Raw genomic sequence first — 14,921 nt, 5'->3', positions numbered from 1 at the left:
GCAGCCCTTGTTCAAAGACATTGGAAAATTAAAAATATATACAGAATCCCACAAAGTTTGAAAGAAAGTAGCAGCAATACATTTGAAGATGACAGAAAAATTGGTTTCTAAAACAAAGCTGAATGATGAGGATACCATTTAAATAAATGGGAAGCAGCCAGCGTTGATCAAATAAAAAGAACACAGGGATGTGATAACACAAATTAAAAAAAAAAAAAAAGAGTACCATTACCTATTTTAAAAAATAGGAAGCAGAATACAAATGAAATGAAAAAAAAAATGCTACCAAAGGAAGGTTGTTTTGTCTTTAATGGAGCAGAAAAAAGTAGGGGATTTTTTTTTTTTTTGAGCCATGTGGCTAATTTAGGTACTTAAAAATATAATATCTGCAAAATTTCTCTCTCTCAAGCACATACAGAGAGACAGAGAGACAGAGTGAGCACATTCAGGCTCAAACTTAACACCATATATTTTGTCTACATAAGTAGTATTGTTTTGGTTTTTTGTTTGTTTGTTGGGGTTTGTTTTTGTTTTTGTTTTTTGGTGAAGGGCTGTTAAGACAGTGTTTCTCTGTGTAGGGTGTAGTCCTGGCTGTCCTGGAACTAATTCTGTAGACCAGGTTGGCCTTAAACTCAGAGATCACCTACCTCTGCCTCCCAAGTACTGGGATTAAGGGCATGTGCCAACACCATCATGAAAAGTAGGATCCTTTTAATGATAAAAAGAAAAGAGGGGAAAATCTTAGATTTACTTGGTAAAATTATTGTCTGATGACATAATTTCAAAACCGCTCCATACTAATTATAAGATACAGCTGGAACCCAGGGTTTTCACCTGGTGCAAAAGATACAAGTAAGAAATGGGAAATAGAGAAAAATAACGTGGATATCAGGCTGGCAAACAAGGCATCGGTGTTACACATCATGACTTAACAAACTTAAAAATACAGGATAGGCAGGGGATGAATGTAGTGCATGTGGGGGGTGGGGTGCCAAGTCCTACCAAGTTCTGTTCAATGGAAAAGTCTAGAAACAAGGACAGCACAAATCCATTGAGTACAACTCTCTTCCATTTACTGAACATTTCTCCACAAAAGCAAACAGGACTCCTTGGAGAAATAGCTAAATCCAGGTCAGGGGTGGGAATCACTCAAGGTAAGCTTATATATCGTGTGACATAAATCGAGAAAATACTTGGAAGACTGGGCCAGCAAGATGGCTCAGGGAGTAAAGGTCCTTGATGACATGAGTTCAATCTCCAGGACCAGCCAGTGGAAGAAAATAACTAATTCCTCCAAGTTGTCCTCTAGTATGTATACACATATGTTTTAGAGCATGCACATGTACACACAGACACATGTATACACATTCACAAAATAAATGTAATTAAAAATGTTTAACTAGCAAGGCTACATCAAAATGAGACAAAAGAGTTCGAATCGGATCTCAATGGGTCAACTTTGATGGTAACAAGCCATTGTCAAATCACACTGAGTTCTTATTTTTTAAATTCACAAAAAAAAGGGATGGGGAGAAAAGAAACAAGCTTTTTTTTACACAGGAAAACCTCCACCTACTATGGGAATCACAGAATTGGAAACCACCAGCTTTGTAAGCACCAGTATGATAGTTGACGAAGACATTTATTAGTGCTATTGGCCCATTTACTCAAAAAGTGCTCTAAGAGAACAGGATCAGCACTCTCAAAACTACCCTAGACTTCTTTATTCATTATAAAGGGGCAACAGTAGAGAAATATGTGATCTACCTAAACTAAGTGATTAGTTTAACCAGGATCTAGGGGGAAATTGACAAGAAGCTACAAGATGACAGTATCAGTTCACTTATCCAGTATTTCTCACCAAAGATGCTTGATCTGAGCCAAAGTAGGGAGGAAGGATCAGATAATCTGTACAACCATAAAACATTCTAGTAAACAGTGTGTGTGGATTTAAAATGCTAGGGCCATGAAAGACTCCTCTTTTTAAAAAATCCTTTTAACGGGGTGAGAGGTGCATCCTAGTTACAGATTATTACTCTAGCAGGCAGGAAACCCTAGGGTGATCCTGAGCACCACAAAAGAGAAATACAGGGGAAGAGGGTGGATAGGAGGGAAACGGTTCTAGATTCCTGAGACATCAAAACCGAATCCTGGGTGTGTTTGCTGATGCTTCAAGATCTGTACTGGGAAGTATAAAACAACGTTGAAGGGCCAATTGGACAAATCTGAATATGACCTAGATACTAGGCAATAGTAGAGTTATATTAAATGCACAGTAGTAACATTTCTGAGACCACACGGGAAATTAATCTTATCTTCAGGAATTCCATGATGAATGTTCAAGAGTCAGATATCATGCCTACTACTCATTTTCCTGGGATTCAGAAAAAGAAAAGTTGTGAATGTATGTTTATATATTGTTTAAGGAGATGGCAATAACACAAATGGGCAAAATCTTAACAGTTGATGGCTCTAGGTAAGGTAGATATAAATATGCATTGTCAGTGTACTCTCAAGTTCCCTGTGATTTTGAAATTTTCCCAAAATAACTGGTGGGAAAAGGGGGGAAAAAAGAACACATATAACTACCTTTTCGGACATCAGAAATATGCCCAACAGTTCCCTGACATGAAAGTAGATACTCACTGATTAGCCATTTTCATAAATCAAATGTTCACTTTTCTACCTCATTCTAGTCTTGTGGGCTAGCAGTACCCTGTCTTTACTCAATATAGCAAATACAATATAAAAGGTTGATTAAAATAATAGTCTGTGTTTAAAAGCCTGGTAATTAGATTATAATCACCCTGTTTCTCTGATGTTACATGATTCCACTCACTTTATTCTTCCACATCCCCTCAAAGCAGACTGAGAACATCTTGAACTAATCCTTTCAACATAATTTTTCAATATTGCCTAACATGTAAGGGATTTACAAATGAATATGTATTATTAGTCATTACCCACCACCACTAGGTAGATATTTTAATAAAGAGATGGACAGACAATGGATATTCCCAGCACAAACATGTCCCTGTGTGTGTTCTGCTTCAACTGTTATCATTCTGTAAGGCAGGCTGCTTTGCTGTTCTTCATGATCTTGCTATGGAACCTAAAGCAAGGTTTCCACTTGCCAACCTAGACCAGGGATGGAGAGATCTGCTCCAGGACCAAGCAGTGAAAAATCAGCTAACATTCTTGTGATTGCTAACAAAGCTGGAGACAAGGAGCAGGGGACTTTTCACAAGGATGCTTGCTCACAAGATAGGCACAAGCAAAAGTGAAAGTGGGTGTCATTTAAGCTAATCTCTACTTGAACCTTTTAAGAGATAAAACCATTTGAGCAGTAATTTAGTACTAAATTAACTTGGTTTTTTTTTTCTTTGTATCGTTAAAGTTTTCATTGTTTAAATAAGGGTTTCTGCAAGAGAAATGAGGCGATGCTCCGATTCTATCAGAAGAATGAGGCTGATGATTTGCAAGAATGACTGGGCAGCTTGTTTCGACATGGGCAAATGCTGCAAAGAGTCAAACAGACAAACACAATCTGCTCCTAGACCCATTCCTCAACACTGTCCCAGACCATCAGAAGACAATGAAATGTTGCACTACTGTGTTATCCCAGTGCTAACCTTGGTATACCAGCAAGAACTCTACCAGACAAGGAAAAGTGAAGGCAAGGAGGATGGCAGATGGTAATACCAGATCCTCTGAAAGAAGCCCTAAGACAGCAAGTTCATCAGTGACATGAAGAAACAAGGACTCCACGTTGCTGTTTATTGAGCCAATGATAATCTGTCCTTTACATTACCTACCAAAAAGCAACTAGAGCTGCCACAAAATTGTAAAGCTGGCATGACTGTGTTGAGGTAAGCAGCTCTGTTCCCACAGTAGCCCACAGAGGCCCAGGATTAGGAGAATTCTTGGGTAGCTTTTTCATGGTTAACTACATGCACCAGATATAAGCATCAAGATGCCATCTGCAAGGTGGCATTTCCCGGATCACCTTCACAGTGGCTGATCTCTTACCACACCAGTAGCTCCACACGAGGTCCTTTGATTTTGCTTTATCACCCTTGAGAAACAGTCCTCCTTTGAAAGAACTTCACTTAGGGCTGAAAGTATTATTCTGACAGACTATAATTTAAGTCATTCACACCACTGTTTTAGGCTAGAGTGAAGCAAAATATTCAAACAGATTCTATCAAACAGCCACAGTATATTTTCAATATTCTGAAATTTAAACATTCCATGAAAATTATGGTCACAATAATGACAACTTTCATCCCAGTCACTAACTGGCATAAAGAAACATACACACACACACACACACACACACACACACACACACACACACACACGATAAGGCAGAAAAAGAAAGGCCAGCATGGAGGCCTGCTTTAAAGTACAGGTTGCTTAAAATGAAAGACAAAAAGAAAAGGTGTCTATTCTCAAAGGAGATGAAGAGAGCCAGCCATCCTTCACCTATGAGCCAAGACAGACAGTTAAAGTAGAAGCAGAATCCTTTTATGCCACAGAAACCAGATGAAGGCTGATAGGCACAACCACTTTCTTCCTCAGTTTCAATGCAGAATCATCAGTCTTCCAGTCCCATCAGGATTGGGCTGAAAAGTAATAAGAAATGAGGGCAATTAGAGAGGAAATGAGAGAGCAATCGAGGAAGGAACCACCTAAAGACAAAACAGTACGGAGATTGAATTTGAAGCAAGAAACAAGAATTTGACATTAAGTTTCTGCAAGGGAAGCTCCACCATCCTGTCCTGAAAGGAATTAGAACTGCAGCAGACGGCCTTGAGCTGCCTCTGAGTAGCAGAGACAATCAGTATTCGGAGAGGAGAGTGGCTAGGTAGTTTCTGAGAAAACACAGCACATGGCCACTAAGTTTCTAGATGTGGCCCATTTAATTTCAATTTAAGGAAATTAGCTTAGTCAGTAAAATGTCTGCGTCAATGCCCTAGGTTCCTTCTGCAGCACAGTTCAATCTCTAGAGCCACATAAGCTGGGTATGGTTGACAGACACTTGTAACCCTAATACTCAGCAGACAAAAGCAGCTAGATCAAAAGTTCAAGGTCATCCCTGACTCCATAGCAAGATCTTAAGCAAGGCTTGGAATCACAAGATCCTGTTTCAAATGACAATAGTAATAATGAAAGGGGTAAAAAAAAGGGGAAAGAGGGCTGTAAATTCAGGAACTTGGGGGCTAGGGTAATAGTAGCATTGTTCCCAATAATGAAAAGGCTTTGAAGAAAGCTGCTATCAGTGGCAGAATAATGAAAAGGTCCATTTTAGGAATGCTATCCCAGCCATGTAAGACACAGTTCGGACAATAAGAGAGATTGGGGAGTTGCTCTTTGTTTTCAGTGCCTCATCTCTCCAGGGATGGCATAACTTAATTCTAATTTGATGGTGCTGTCTTATGCTAGAGAGCTGAGGAGGAATTAGACAGTCTACCTTCCCAAAGAACTCTGCCAAGAGCAAGACACTTATTCTAGGCATCTACAGAAGTCCATGCTCACTGGAACACCAGCTTCAAACTCTGAGTACCACTTAAATATATTTCACAGCACTTACTTCAAGCTTACTTAACATCTCTGAAATACCTAGATCAAAATATTGGGTTAAGTAACTAGATTCCAGTACAACATCTAATAAGAGATTTTTTTTTAAATCCCCACCATAAGGTAGATCAAAATATTGGGTTAAGTAAGTAGATTCCAGTACAGCATCTAATAGATTTTTTTTTAAAAATTCCCTTCCTTAAGGTAATCTCTTTAGTCAAGACCCCCACTTGTCACGAACAAGTTGTCTTGGCACCTGCTTTTGGCAACTTAACACTGAGCTTCTCTTTTGCATAACCATCACAGACATACATCATTTTAGCCATACAAATACCTAGAACTCCCTTTTGTCTATCCCTAGTCCATGGACAACTGCACCAAGGCTTTGCAGGACAAGCACTGGAAGACCTTCAAAGAAAAAAAAAGAAAAAGTGTTCATTAACCCCCTATGGCAGCTGCTGGTTGGAGCCTGTAATTTAAATCTCTGAAAAAGAAACTGTGGCTTCTGAAACTCCACAAGGAGGTATCACTTATGATTACAAACATTCCAGTGGGTTCCTTCCTTCATTGATGGCTTCCAGACAAAGTCTCCCCCCACCCCATTTTGGTGAAATTCCCCAAGTACTGGATGTACAAATTCTTTCATGCATTTTCTTGACCAGTGGCCAACCCAGGAGGGGTTTTTTTCCCCTGGCCAGGCCCACTCAGACCCTTAAATGTCACCTCATATGTAATTTCTTGTTCAGCTGGGAACAACAAAAGGCTTCAGATTTGCATCTGCATTAAATAAAACCTTCAAAAATGAAGGGGCTGAAGAGATGGGTCAAAGGTTAAGAGCACTGTTGCTCTTGCAGAGGACCTGGGTTGGGTTCCCAGCACCTACATGGCAGCTCACAACCATCCATAACCCCAGTTCCAGGGTATCTGATGCCCACTTCTGACTTCAGTAGGCACCAGGCACACACTTGGCGAATGTGGCACACATGAAAGCAAACCACTCATACACATAAAAAATATTAAATATGTTTTGATCAAAAAGAAAGGGATTTAGGGAGGGAGGGGAAGAGAGAGAATGGGCAATCTCACATGTCACAGACTTTAGAAAATGGAAATTTATTTTCAGGAGGTAAAAAGAAAAAGAATTTCAGAAATGAACACTAAGGCTATCCAACATTTCCAGCTGAAATGTTAAAATCATATTTTAAATTAGTGGGGGCAAATATTGGGAAATAAAGCTAGTAACCTTTTCTCTTCCCTATAACGCCTCAACACCAACTTGCAAAAATAACACCATAGTACTCACAGTACGCAGTGTGGCTTCTCATGCCACCGAAGAAGACATTTTCATCATTTCAGTGACTGAAATCAATACCAGTTAGAAGTGGAAAAAGACATTTTTAAGCAATATATGCACAAAATGCAATGGCATTTGTACCAAAAAGAACTAGGAGGTGCGAGAGAGAGAGAGAGAGAGAGAGAGAGAGAGAGAGAGAGAGAAAGGAAAAAAGAAAAATAGTGCCCATCTTTCTGTGCCTCTGTGTATGTGAATGGAGTATCTCATAGCCATCAAACTAAAATAAGCTTGTCCTACAACAGTCTGCAGATGGTGGGTATTCATTATGGGAACAACTGGAAATGGCCAGTTTTGCCAAGGGTACAGGCCACAGTGGAGGGATTAGCCACAATTACTGCATATTTACACAACCATATTTACACCATCATAAAACTCATCTTGTCTGATCCAAACAAAACCTCGCTCAAAATAAACTTAACCACAGGAAAGATCTCCTGAGCACAACAGTCATCTTTCTGATTCTCAAATTTCTGCTTGACCATTACCCACTGAGACAACCCTTCATTCTGTCTTTCCCCGAAAGGCAAGAGCAGAAAGCAAGATTCTGGATATCCAGTTGAGAATCTGTGTAATTCAGATAACGATACTGTAATTATGAGTGGGGAAAGAAGGCTGTATCTTAGAGATTCATTCTGAAGTGACTGTGAAAAAATTATAGGATGTCCAGGATTTATTTAAAATAATCTGGGAGGAGTAGAAAGCAGAGGAGACAGGCGTGTAAGGGTGGGTAACTATTGAGACCGGGTGATTTCATGCAGAATTTAGTAGAGCATCCTTTCTGCTTTTGTGTATATTTGAAATTTTCTGTAACCAAGTTGGGTGTGGGGGAGAGAAAATAAAGCCAATATGAAAGTCATAATAAAAAAAGTTTCCCTTTAAGGAAAAGAAAATTTTCCCTTTAGCATTTTCTGTGCAAATAACAAAGGAGAACCTGCAAAGAAAACCAAGGTAGGCTCTTGTTCTAGACTTCAGAAAAGACAAATGAAATTTTTAAAAACCAAAACATGAGCTTCCCGAAGCTTAGCTTTTCGCCTGTGACTTATTATAACAACACAACCCGGCGGTCTCCCATACGAAGGCACTTTGGACGACATTCACATAGTGGCTGCCAAATAAAGTCCAGAGGTTGCAGAATCATTTGTCAACACCAAGGCAAAGGTACCAAGAGCTGGTCCTTTCTTCCCGGAGGTCACTCCTTCTGATCCATAGGTTTATTACCTAGAGCAAACAATTAATCTCGCTGCCTTCAGAATACAAAATAGTTTTAGCCAAAGTAGTATCCTCCCATGATCTGTATCTCTGTCTGGGCATCCCTGCCAGGAAGAAGAACAGAAGGTCCACTGGCTGGACATCAAGGGACCTGTCCCCATCCAAGATGTACAGCTAAACTCAGCCTCAATTCAGCTGAGCTTCAGCAGCCTCGCCTAAAAACAATGGTTATTTCTTAAGAAGACTGCTATTATCTTTCCTTTTCAACAGTTCTATAGTCATGAGAATCTCCAACAGTTTGTAAAGCACTTCGGCACTCCAGTGTTACATTTTCTAGTAGTTTAATTTGAATATGTGAGCTTCTGTACAATGTGTGTGTGTGTGCAAATGTATATTTGCCTGTGTTCATATTTGTGTCAGTACACATTCCCTGATACTATTAGGTGGTTACACGGGGCTAATTGCTTCCATCTCAATGCAGCAAATTTTCAGTTCTGCAACAGATGTCGCTGTGTGATTTCTCCTTTCTATGCTGGATTTTCTGTTAAAAATGCCCAGTATAATGGTCAGTAGCATTCTTCCAAAGAAAGATATACAGCATGTTAATCCTTTGGATTTCTTTTTTTTTTTTTTAATTTGCTTCATATGTGGTCAATTTCCATTCAAACCACAGTATCAATTAGTTCGGCCCCTTCAAAGAAATACCCTCACATAAAAATGACCCTTTTGTGAAACACACACACACACACACACACACACACACACACACACACACACACACACACAAAATCATTCAATCCAAACATTAAAAAACTAAATACAAATTCTATGTGGCCAATTAGCTTTAAAATAGCACATCCACAGACCCAATAAAAATGAGTCTCACAGCATTGATCTTCATAGTAGTACTATCAATGTTAAAGAAAATAAAATCACTTAACAATAGAGGCTGAAGAATTAAAAAGAAAAAAAAAATCATGTATGAAGCTGAAATGTACCAGGTATGGGATAAAGTTTAAAAATAAAATCCAAGAAGACAAATAATAATGATTTTTTTTAAATTGGGATGTTAATTTTAACAGCATCCTTAAAAAAATAAACACAATGAGGCTAACGATAATTGCAAGACATCTTACCTACCATTCTGACATTCACTGTCTTGACACATGTCATAGAAAAGGCACATCTGTTTCCCTTCACCCAGTACGCTGTCCAATGTTGTCGTCAACAGGTAGCTAGCTACCTGTTTCTTCCGATGAGAACCAACTATGGCAGAAAAGATTTCAAAATCTCCTTTGAAATCTGAGAAGCTGTTATGTTGGGGGGTGGAGGGTTGGAGGGAGTGGAGATTGAGAAGCAGGAGTGAGTAGGGAACCAACTCCAATAAGAATAGGAAGTCAGGAAGTAAAAGAGGAAGCCAGAGTGCCCAGCATGTTATCACCTTCCCTGTCCCACTCCCCTTTACCAGAAGAGCCACTGGGGAAAACTGGATAAAGCATGTACAACATCCATATGAATAAAGCTCTTTGTTCCGGAGAACTGCCTGCTCTTTTATTCCCCCCTTTTTCGTATTTGTTCATTTCAAAAGATTGCTCAATGGGTCTCTTGTTCCTCCAAAATGTCCCGGGCAAATAATGCAAGCTTGTCTCGTCACACAAGTCACTAAATGAAGCCTTGTGCGTCTCCAGTGACACACTGTAAATATAAAGTGGCATTAATGAGGGATATTTTATCGAAGCTATCACAGGCAAGTGCAAGTCCCCCCTGTGACTATTCAATTTGATGCACGGAAAGTCAACAATAGCAGGGTGTCACTTTTGCAAAGTCTCTGTCCCTGGTATGCAAGCTCCAACTGAGCTCCAACAAAGTCCCAACCGGATAGAGCAAACCGGGACTAACTGCCACCCCCACAAATCCCCTACCCATCAACCATTGTCTCTAATCCTGAAAAGGGTAAGAGTGGGGTGATCTACTGCAGGTTCCTTCAGGATTCCAAACAGCAGCATGTCTGCACCTTAAATATGACAGGAGTGATTAACACATGTATAGGCGATCCAATTATGGCTGCATTTCATACAGGTCTGTTTCATCCAAACACTACAGGAGAGATGGGAGTAGATTTTCTCTGGGATGGGTGTAAGGGTGGGTGGCAGGCAGGATGGCTTCAGTTACAGAGGCAAACATTGCCAGAAACCAGTACACAATACCGGGACTTGGCTTTCTCAGAAAGGATGGGAATGAAACAAGCCTAATGAAGTTAGAAGGTAGCACCAACAGGTTTTTTTAAACCGGGGCATGAGAAGCAGATGCCCCTGAGAAAGCTTTAACTTAGCATATGAGGAAAAGAAGTATTTCAGTGTCTACCTGAAATTGACCCCTGCAGTATGGAATGTAGGGCTTGGCCAAGACCATCTCTCAAAGTGTACACACACACACACACACACACACACACACACACACACACACACACAGTATTCAAAAATTAAAGACAGTCATCTCTCCCCTTCACTACAAATCAAACCCAATTACTTTCTAATTTGAACACAATCTGATAAGCGGCGTACAAACAGGGATGTACACAAGAGCAAGAAGCTGCTTCCATGGTAACTGGCAACAGAATTCTCCTGTAGCTTTGACATGCACGGTTGAGTTCCAGACCGTTCCTTTCTAAGTCAGCACACATCCCTCGCGGGGAAGGCCAACTTCTCACTGAGATAGTACAAATATAGTACTGCCGTTACTACCCGATGCCTTCAATGAGCAGGCCTGACAGGGGAGACAAAATCTAATCCTTCTCTGCATGTTTAGTGGCATTGCATGGCTCCCATTTTTAGTCGAAAGGCAATATCCCAGGCCAGCGCTTCCCACCCCCACCCTTCCTTCTGCAGCCAATACAAGTCTATTGTTGCCTCTGTAATGCGCCAGTTACCCAGCCTTTACTCACGCTCACGTTTAACTGACAGTGGCGCTTTTTACAATGCAGCACGAGGAATCTCTTTCGGGAACACTCTATCGAACCCTTCCAGTCAGTGGCATCACCAGAAATTAAGTTGTAACCACACGGGCTTCGGCTAAACCTAATTATCGCGTAACTCATAAATTAAGAATTCACAGAAGAAAAACATATAAACATCCGGAGACAGACCGTAGTATGTAAGACAAAAATCTCAAGCTGGAATGGAAGGTGCTGCCAGGCTCCCACCCTTAGAGACTCAATGGGTTCTCCAAAACGAGCTCCTTCGCAAGCCTGTTTCATTTTTTTTGGGGGGGGGGGTAGATCAACCAAACTGGCATCCCCTAAATCTTAAGCTAGCACTCCTAAGCATCCCCCAAATCCAACAGCGTGTCTCCTGCGGTGTTTACATAACTATGTGTCCTCTAGCGTGTAAACAAAAGACACAACCCAAGCAGAAAGGCGCCCCCGGAACCGCACGCTGGCCCCAGGGCTGCATCCTCCCGGGCTGGGGGCTCCGCAGGTGGGGGCTGAGCTCGCGACGTCCTCCACCACTTGTTGCTCCCAGGTCCTGCAGCTCGGAGCTGCAAGGAGGGGTTTTAGAGGCTCAGAACCCAAGCGCATCCCATCGCGCACAGCCGCCCGCTCGCCACCGCCCCGAGCCGCTCGGTCCCGCCGGCCGCCTGGAGCCAGCGGCAGGCGGCACAGCAGCACAGGGACGCCGCGCGGCTGGCGAGAGCGGCGAGGTGGCGGGAAGGCGGGCGCAGCGCGGCCGGCCTCTCCGATGGGGAAGAGCTCCGGCTCCCTTTTGTTAGCAAATGCAAACACTGCCCTCTTCTTTCCCAACCGCGCCAACGCGCCCGGCACAGGGGCAGCCACACGCGGGGCTCCTGCCAAGCGCTCGGCGTCTTCAGGGAAGGCGCGGCGCTCGCAAAGCCGCCACCCGGGTAGATTCTCAAGACGGCCTGCCACGCGGGGAGCGCCCCGAGGCCCGCAGGGCGAGCGCCTGACCGCAGAGGCCGCGAACGCCCCCGCCACCACCTGCCGGCCGCTTGCCCGAAGGACGCGCAGCCGGGAAATCCCGGATCCTCACTCGCGGCAGAGGCCTTCGTGGCGCGGACCCGCTGAAGGCACCAGGAGCCCCTTCGGCAGCCGCGGCGACGAGCGGCCGTCCCCGAGCCGGGAACTTTCCCTGCCTGGATCCCAGCCAAGCCGACCCGCAGCCCAGCGGAGGGGGCCGAGGGGCTGCGTTCGGCTGGAGGGAAACACGAGAGGCGTGCAGCTCTGGGGCGGGGGACCTGCAGAGCGCGGGCAAGCGGGGAAGAGGACACGACTGTGGAGATGTCCTGGGGACCCGCGGGGAGGAAGCTTCGGGGAATGGAGAATCGATCCGGGGTAAGAGCTGGAACGGAGGAGGGGACGAAGGCTAAGCCCGGGGACACAGAAGGACCTGCAAGTTCCAGGGACAAGAGCGAGTTTCGGAGGGTCCGGAAGGTTCGGGGCGCCTCGGAGGGCTTCCCTTCCCCCACGCGCTAGCCCCTGGCCCCCAAGCCCACTCCACTCAGCACCCCGCGCTACGCCAGAAAGAAGAGGTGTGGGTGCAGCCATCCCTGAGGGCTCCCATCCGCAGCCGGCGGGCAGGAGGGAAGGGGCGCCGACCCCTCAGCCCCTTCCATCTCAACCCCGACTTTCCTTGCCACGCTCCCGCCGCTTCGGATTTAGGAAGTGGGGGGAGGTTGTCATGGAAACGTCCCCCCTTCCATAGCTACGGCTCCTGGGGGTGCCCGGGGGGGGGTATTTCGGGACCAATCCGCCGGTGCCCACAACCTACCTGTGGGGATCACTGCCGCAGCCGAGAGGAGCAACAGCAGAAGCCGGAGCCGGAGCCGGGAGGCGCTGCCGCCGCCGCCACAGCCGCTGCCGCCGCACACTGGGATCCGCTCGGCAGCACAGCACTCGCCATGTCGGGCACCTGCCTCAGACTGGCGGCGGTGGCTGCCTCCCGAGCCCGAGCGGACAGCTAATGAGATGCTAATGAGATGTGCTAAAGGCGGAGTCAGGTCCGACCAATCGTGACGCCGCGAGCCCAACACGGCTCTCGGAGGACTAGCCCCCCTCCCCCACCCCGCCCCCTGGCGCTAGCGTTCGGCCGCGCGCCCGCGCCACCTAGGGGCGGGGCCGATGGGAGGGGCCTATGCAAATATGTTTACGTTAAAATTCGGCTTAGCTTCCCCGGTGGAGGAAAAAGTGTACTGCCTGGCGCCTGGCATGGATGCGGGGGAGGGGGGCTGCGGCTCCAGGAGGCGGGTCTCTAGCTTCTGTGCACCTTTATTAAGAACGTCTACGGCTTTCGCCTCGGCGGATAGTCTCACCGCTAGGCTCCTAGGCCCGGGCACTGCGTGTGCATCGACCTGTGGAAGTCACACTTTGCAAATTTCCTTCCTTCACCTTGCACGAAGGAATGAGATCTTTGGGAAACCGGGGAGTGGAGAGTGTAGGTCCCCGGATTGACAAAACAATCTGGGAGAAGTGCATGCGTGCTTTGCACGTCCGTCGAAGCAGGAGAGCCCTTTCAACATCCTAGCGGTAGACTAGGGGATAGTAGGGAGACTGAAGCCGTGGAGTCGGGTTCCGGGATTTTCAAGAGTATGTTTGGCTGTAGATTCTGGAGAAAGGTAAATCAAATCGCGGCCGGGGGGGGGGAGGGGGGGCGGGAGTGGATGCTCGGGTTTCCCATCTTGTTGAAAGTGTCCTTCCCATGTTCGGTAGATTTTAGTATGTAAGCAATATGTATTTAAGATTACAAGCACACAAAAACACAAAATCCACCCGTCAGGTTTGTGGGGAAGGAAATGTGGGGAACCAAGTGCGGCAAGGATAGGGAGAGTCAGCCGAGATCCTCCTCCAGGGCTCAAACCAATTCCCTTCTCTGCTACGCTTCCAGTCCTTTTCAAGACATCTAGAGACCAACAGGTGCTCTCGCTTCAGTTGTGTCTCGGAGAGGTTCTCCTGCTGAAGCTACTTGTATGCCTCTATGGACACACTCTACCTCCCCGAAATTATCGTTGCTTTCTTTTCAACCAAGCAGCCGGCTCTCTTGTTTGTCTGCCTTTTAATTACTTATTTACTTCCCCTCTTGAAGACCGCGTGCGCTCTGACCCTCTGTTGCTCAAGCATCAAATTGAAGGACGAGCCGTATTAAGTGTAAAGGTTTATAATAATTTAAGTATTCATAGAATGCAGAACAATAAGATGTAGGAAATACAATTTGCATAATAAATATCAATATCACAACAGCTAAAACAAACCATGACAAATTATCTGTGGCTAAATGACCAAGAGATTACTGAATGTAAATTACTGAATCTGAACTATAGTGAAGAAGAGCTGTACCAAGCCCTCTGTCCTCATGTTGCAAAAATATATATAGGAAGTTAAGATCGGCCAACCCATCAAATGAGTTACACATTAAAGCAGCCTCATATTATCCATTATGCATAAACTAATTTTCGAAACTGCCCTGTCTCCACATCCCTGGATCTTCTGCTCTGTAATTACAGGCCCCAATGCACGAACTGCAGGCAGTCCTCCAGAAGTGGAGAAAGCTCCAGTGGGCAAATCACAGTACATGAGGCAGAAAACCAACACCACTCGGCCACCGGGATAATGTCCAGTCTGCAAAATCCTATGTGTTCTTATCATCGCCAGAAGTAAACTACCTTGATCAGACCTGATGCAAAGCAGATTTCTACCAAAATCAGAAATGAAAAAATTAGAGGCTACCTATGCTGAAAATGGAGTGTATATTGCAAAGTCAGGTCCTAC

At 44.6% G+C, this 14,921-nt stretch overlaps 1 protein-coding gene across 1 annotated transcript in view; it reads right to left on the bottom strand.

Moving 5' to 3' along the window:
* The window catches only part of Cadm1 (cell adhesion molecule 1), a 326,654-nt gene extending 313,580 nt beyond the window's left edge, over positions 1 to 13,074 (bottom strand). Inside the window, 2 exon segments of the mRNA XM_027412060.2 lie at positions 12,928 to 12,981; positions 12,984 to 13,074. Of these exon segments, the coding sequence (XP_027267861.1) occupies positions 12,928 to 12,981; positions 12,984 to 13,059 (130 nt within the window). The 5' untranslated portion in view covers positions 13,060 to 13,074.
* Positions 13,075 to 14,921: the final 1,847 nt, after the last annotated feature.

Source organism: Cricetulus griseus, chromosome 4 (genome assembly GCF_003668045.3).
Source record: "Cricetulus griseus strain 17A/GY chromosome 4, alternate assembly CriGri-PICRH-1.0, whole genome shotgun sequence".
Lineage (NCBI taxonomy): Eukaryota > Metazoa > Chordata > Mammalia > Rodentia > Cricetidae > Cricetulus > Cricetulus griseus.
Note: the sequence above shows the minus strand (reverse complement) of the source record. Positions and strands in the feature narration are given on the sequence as shown.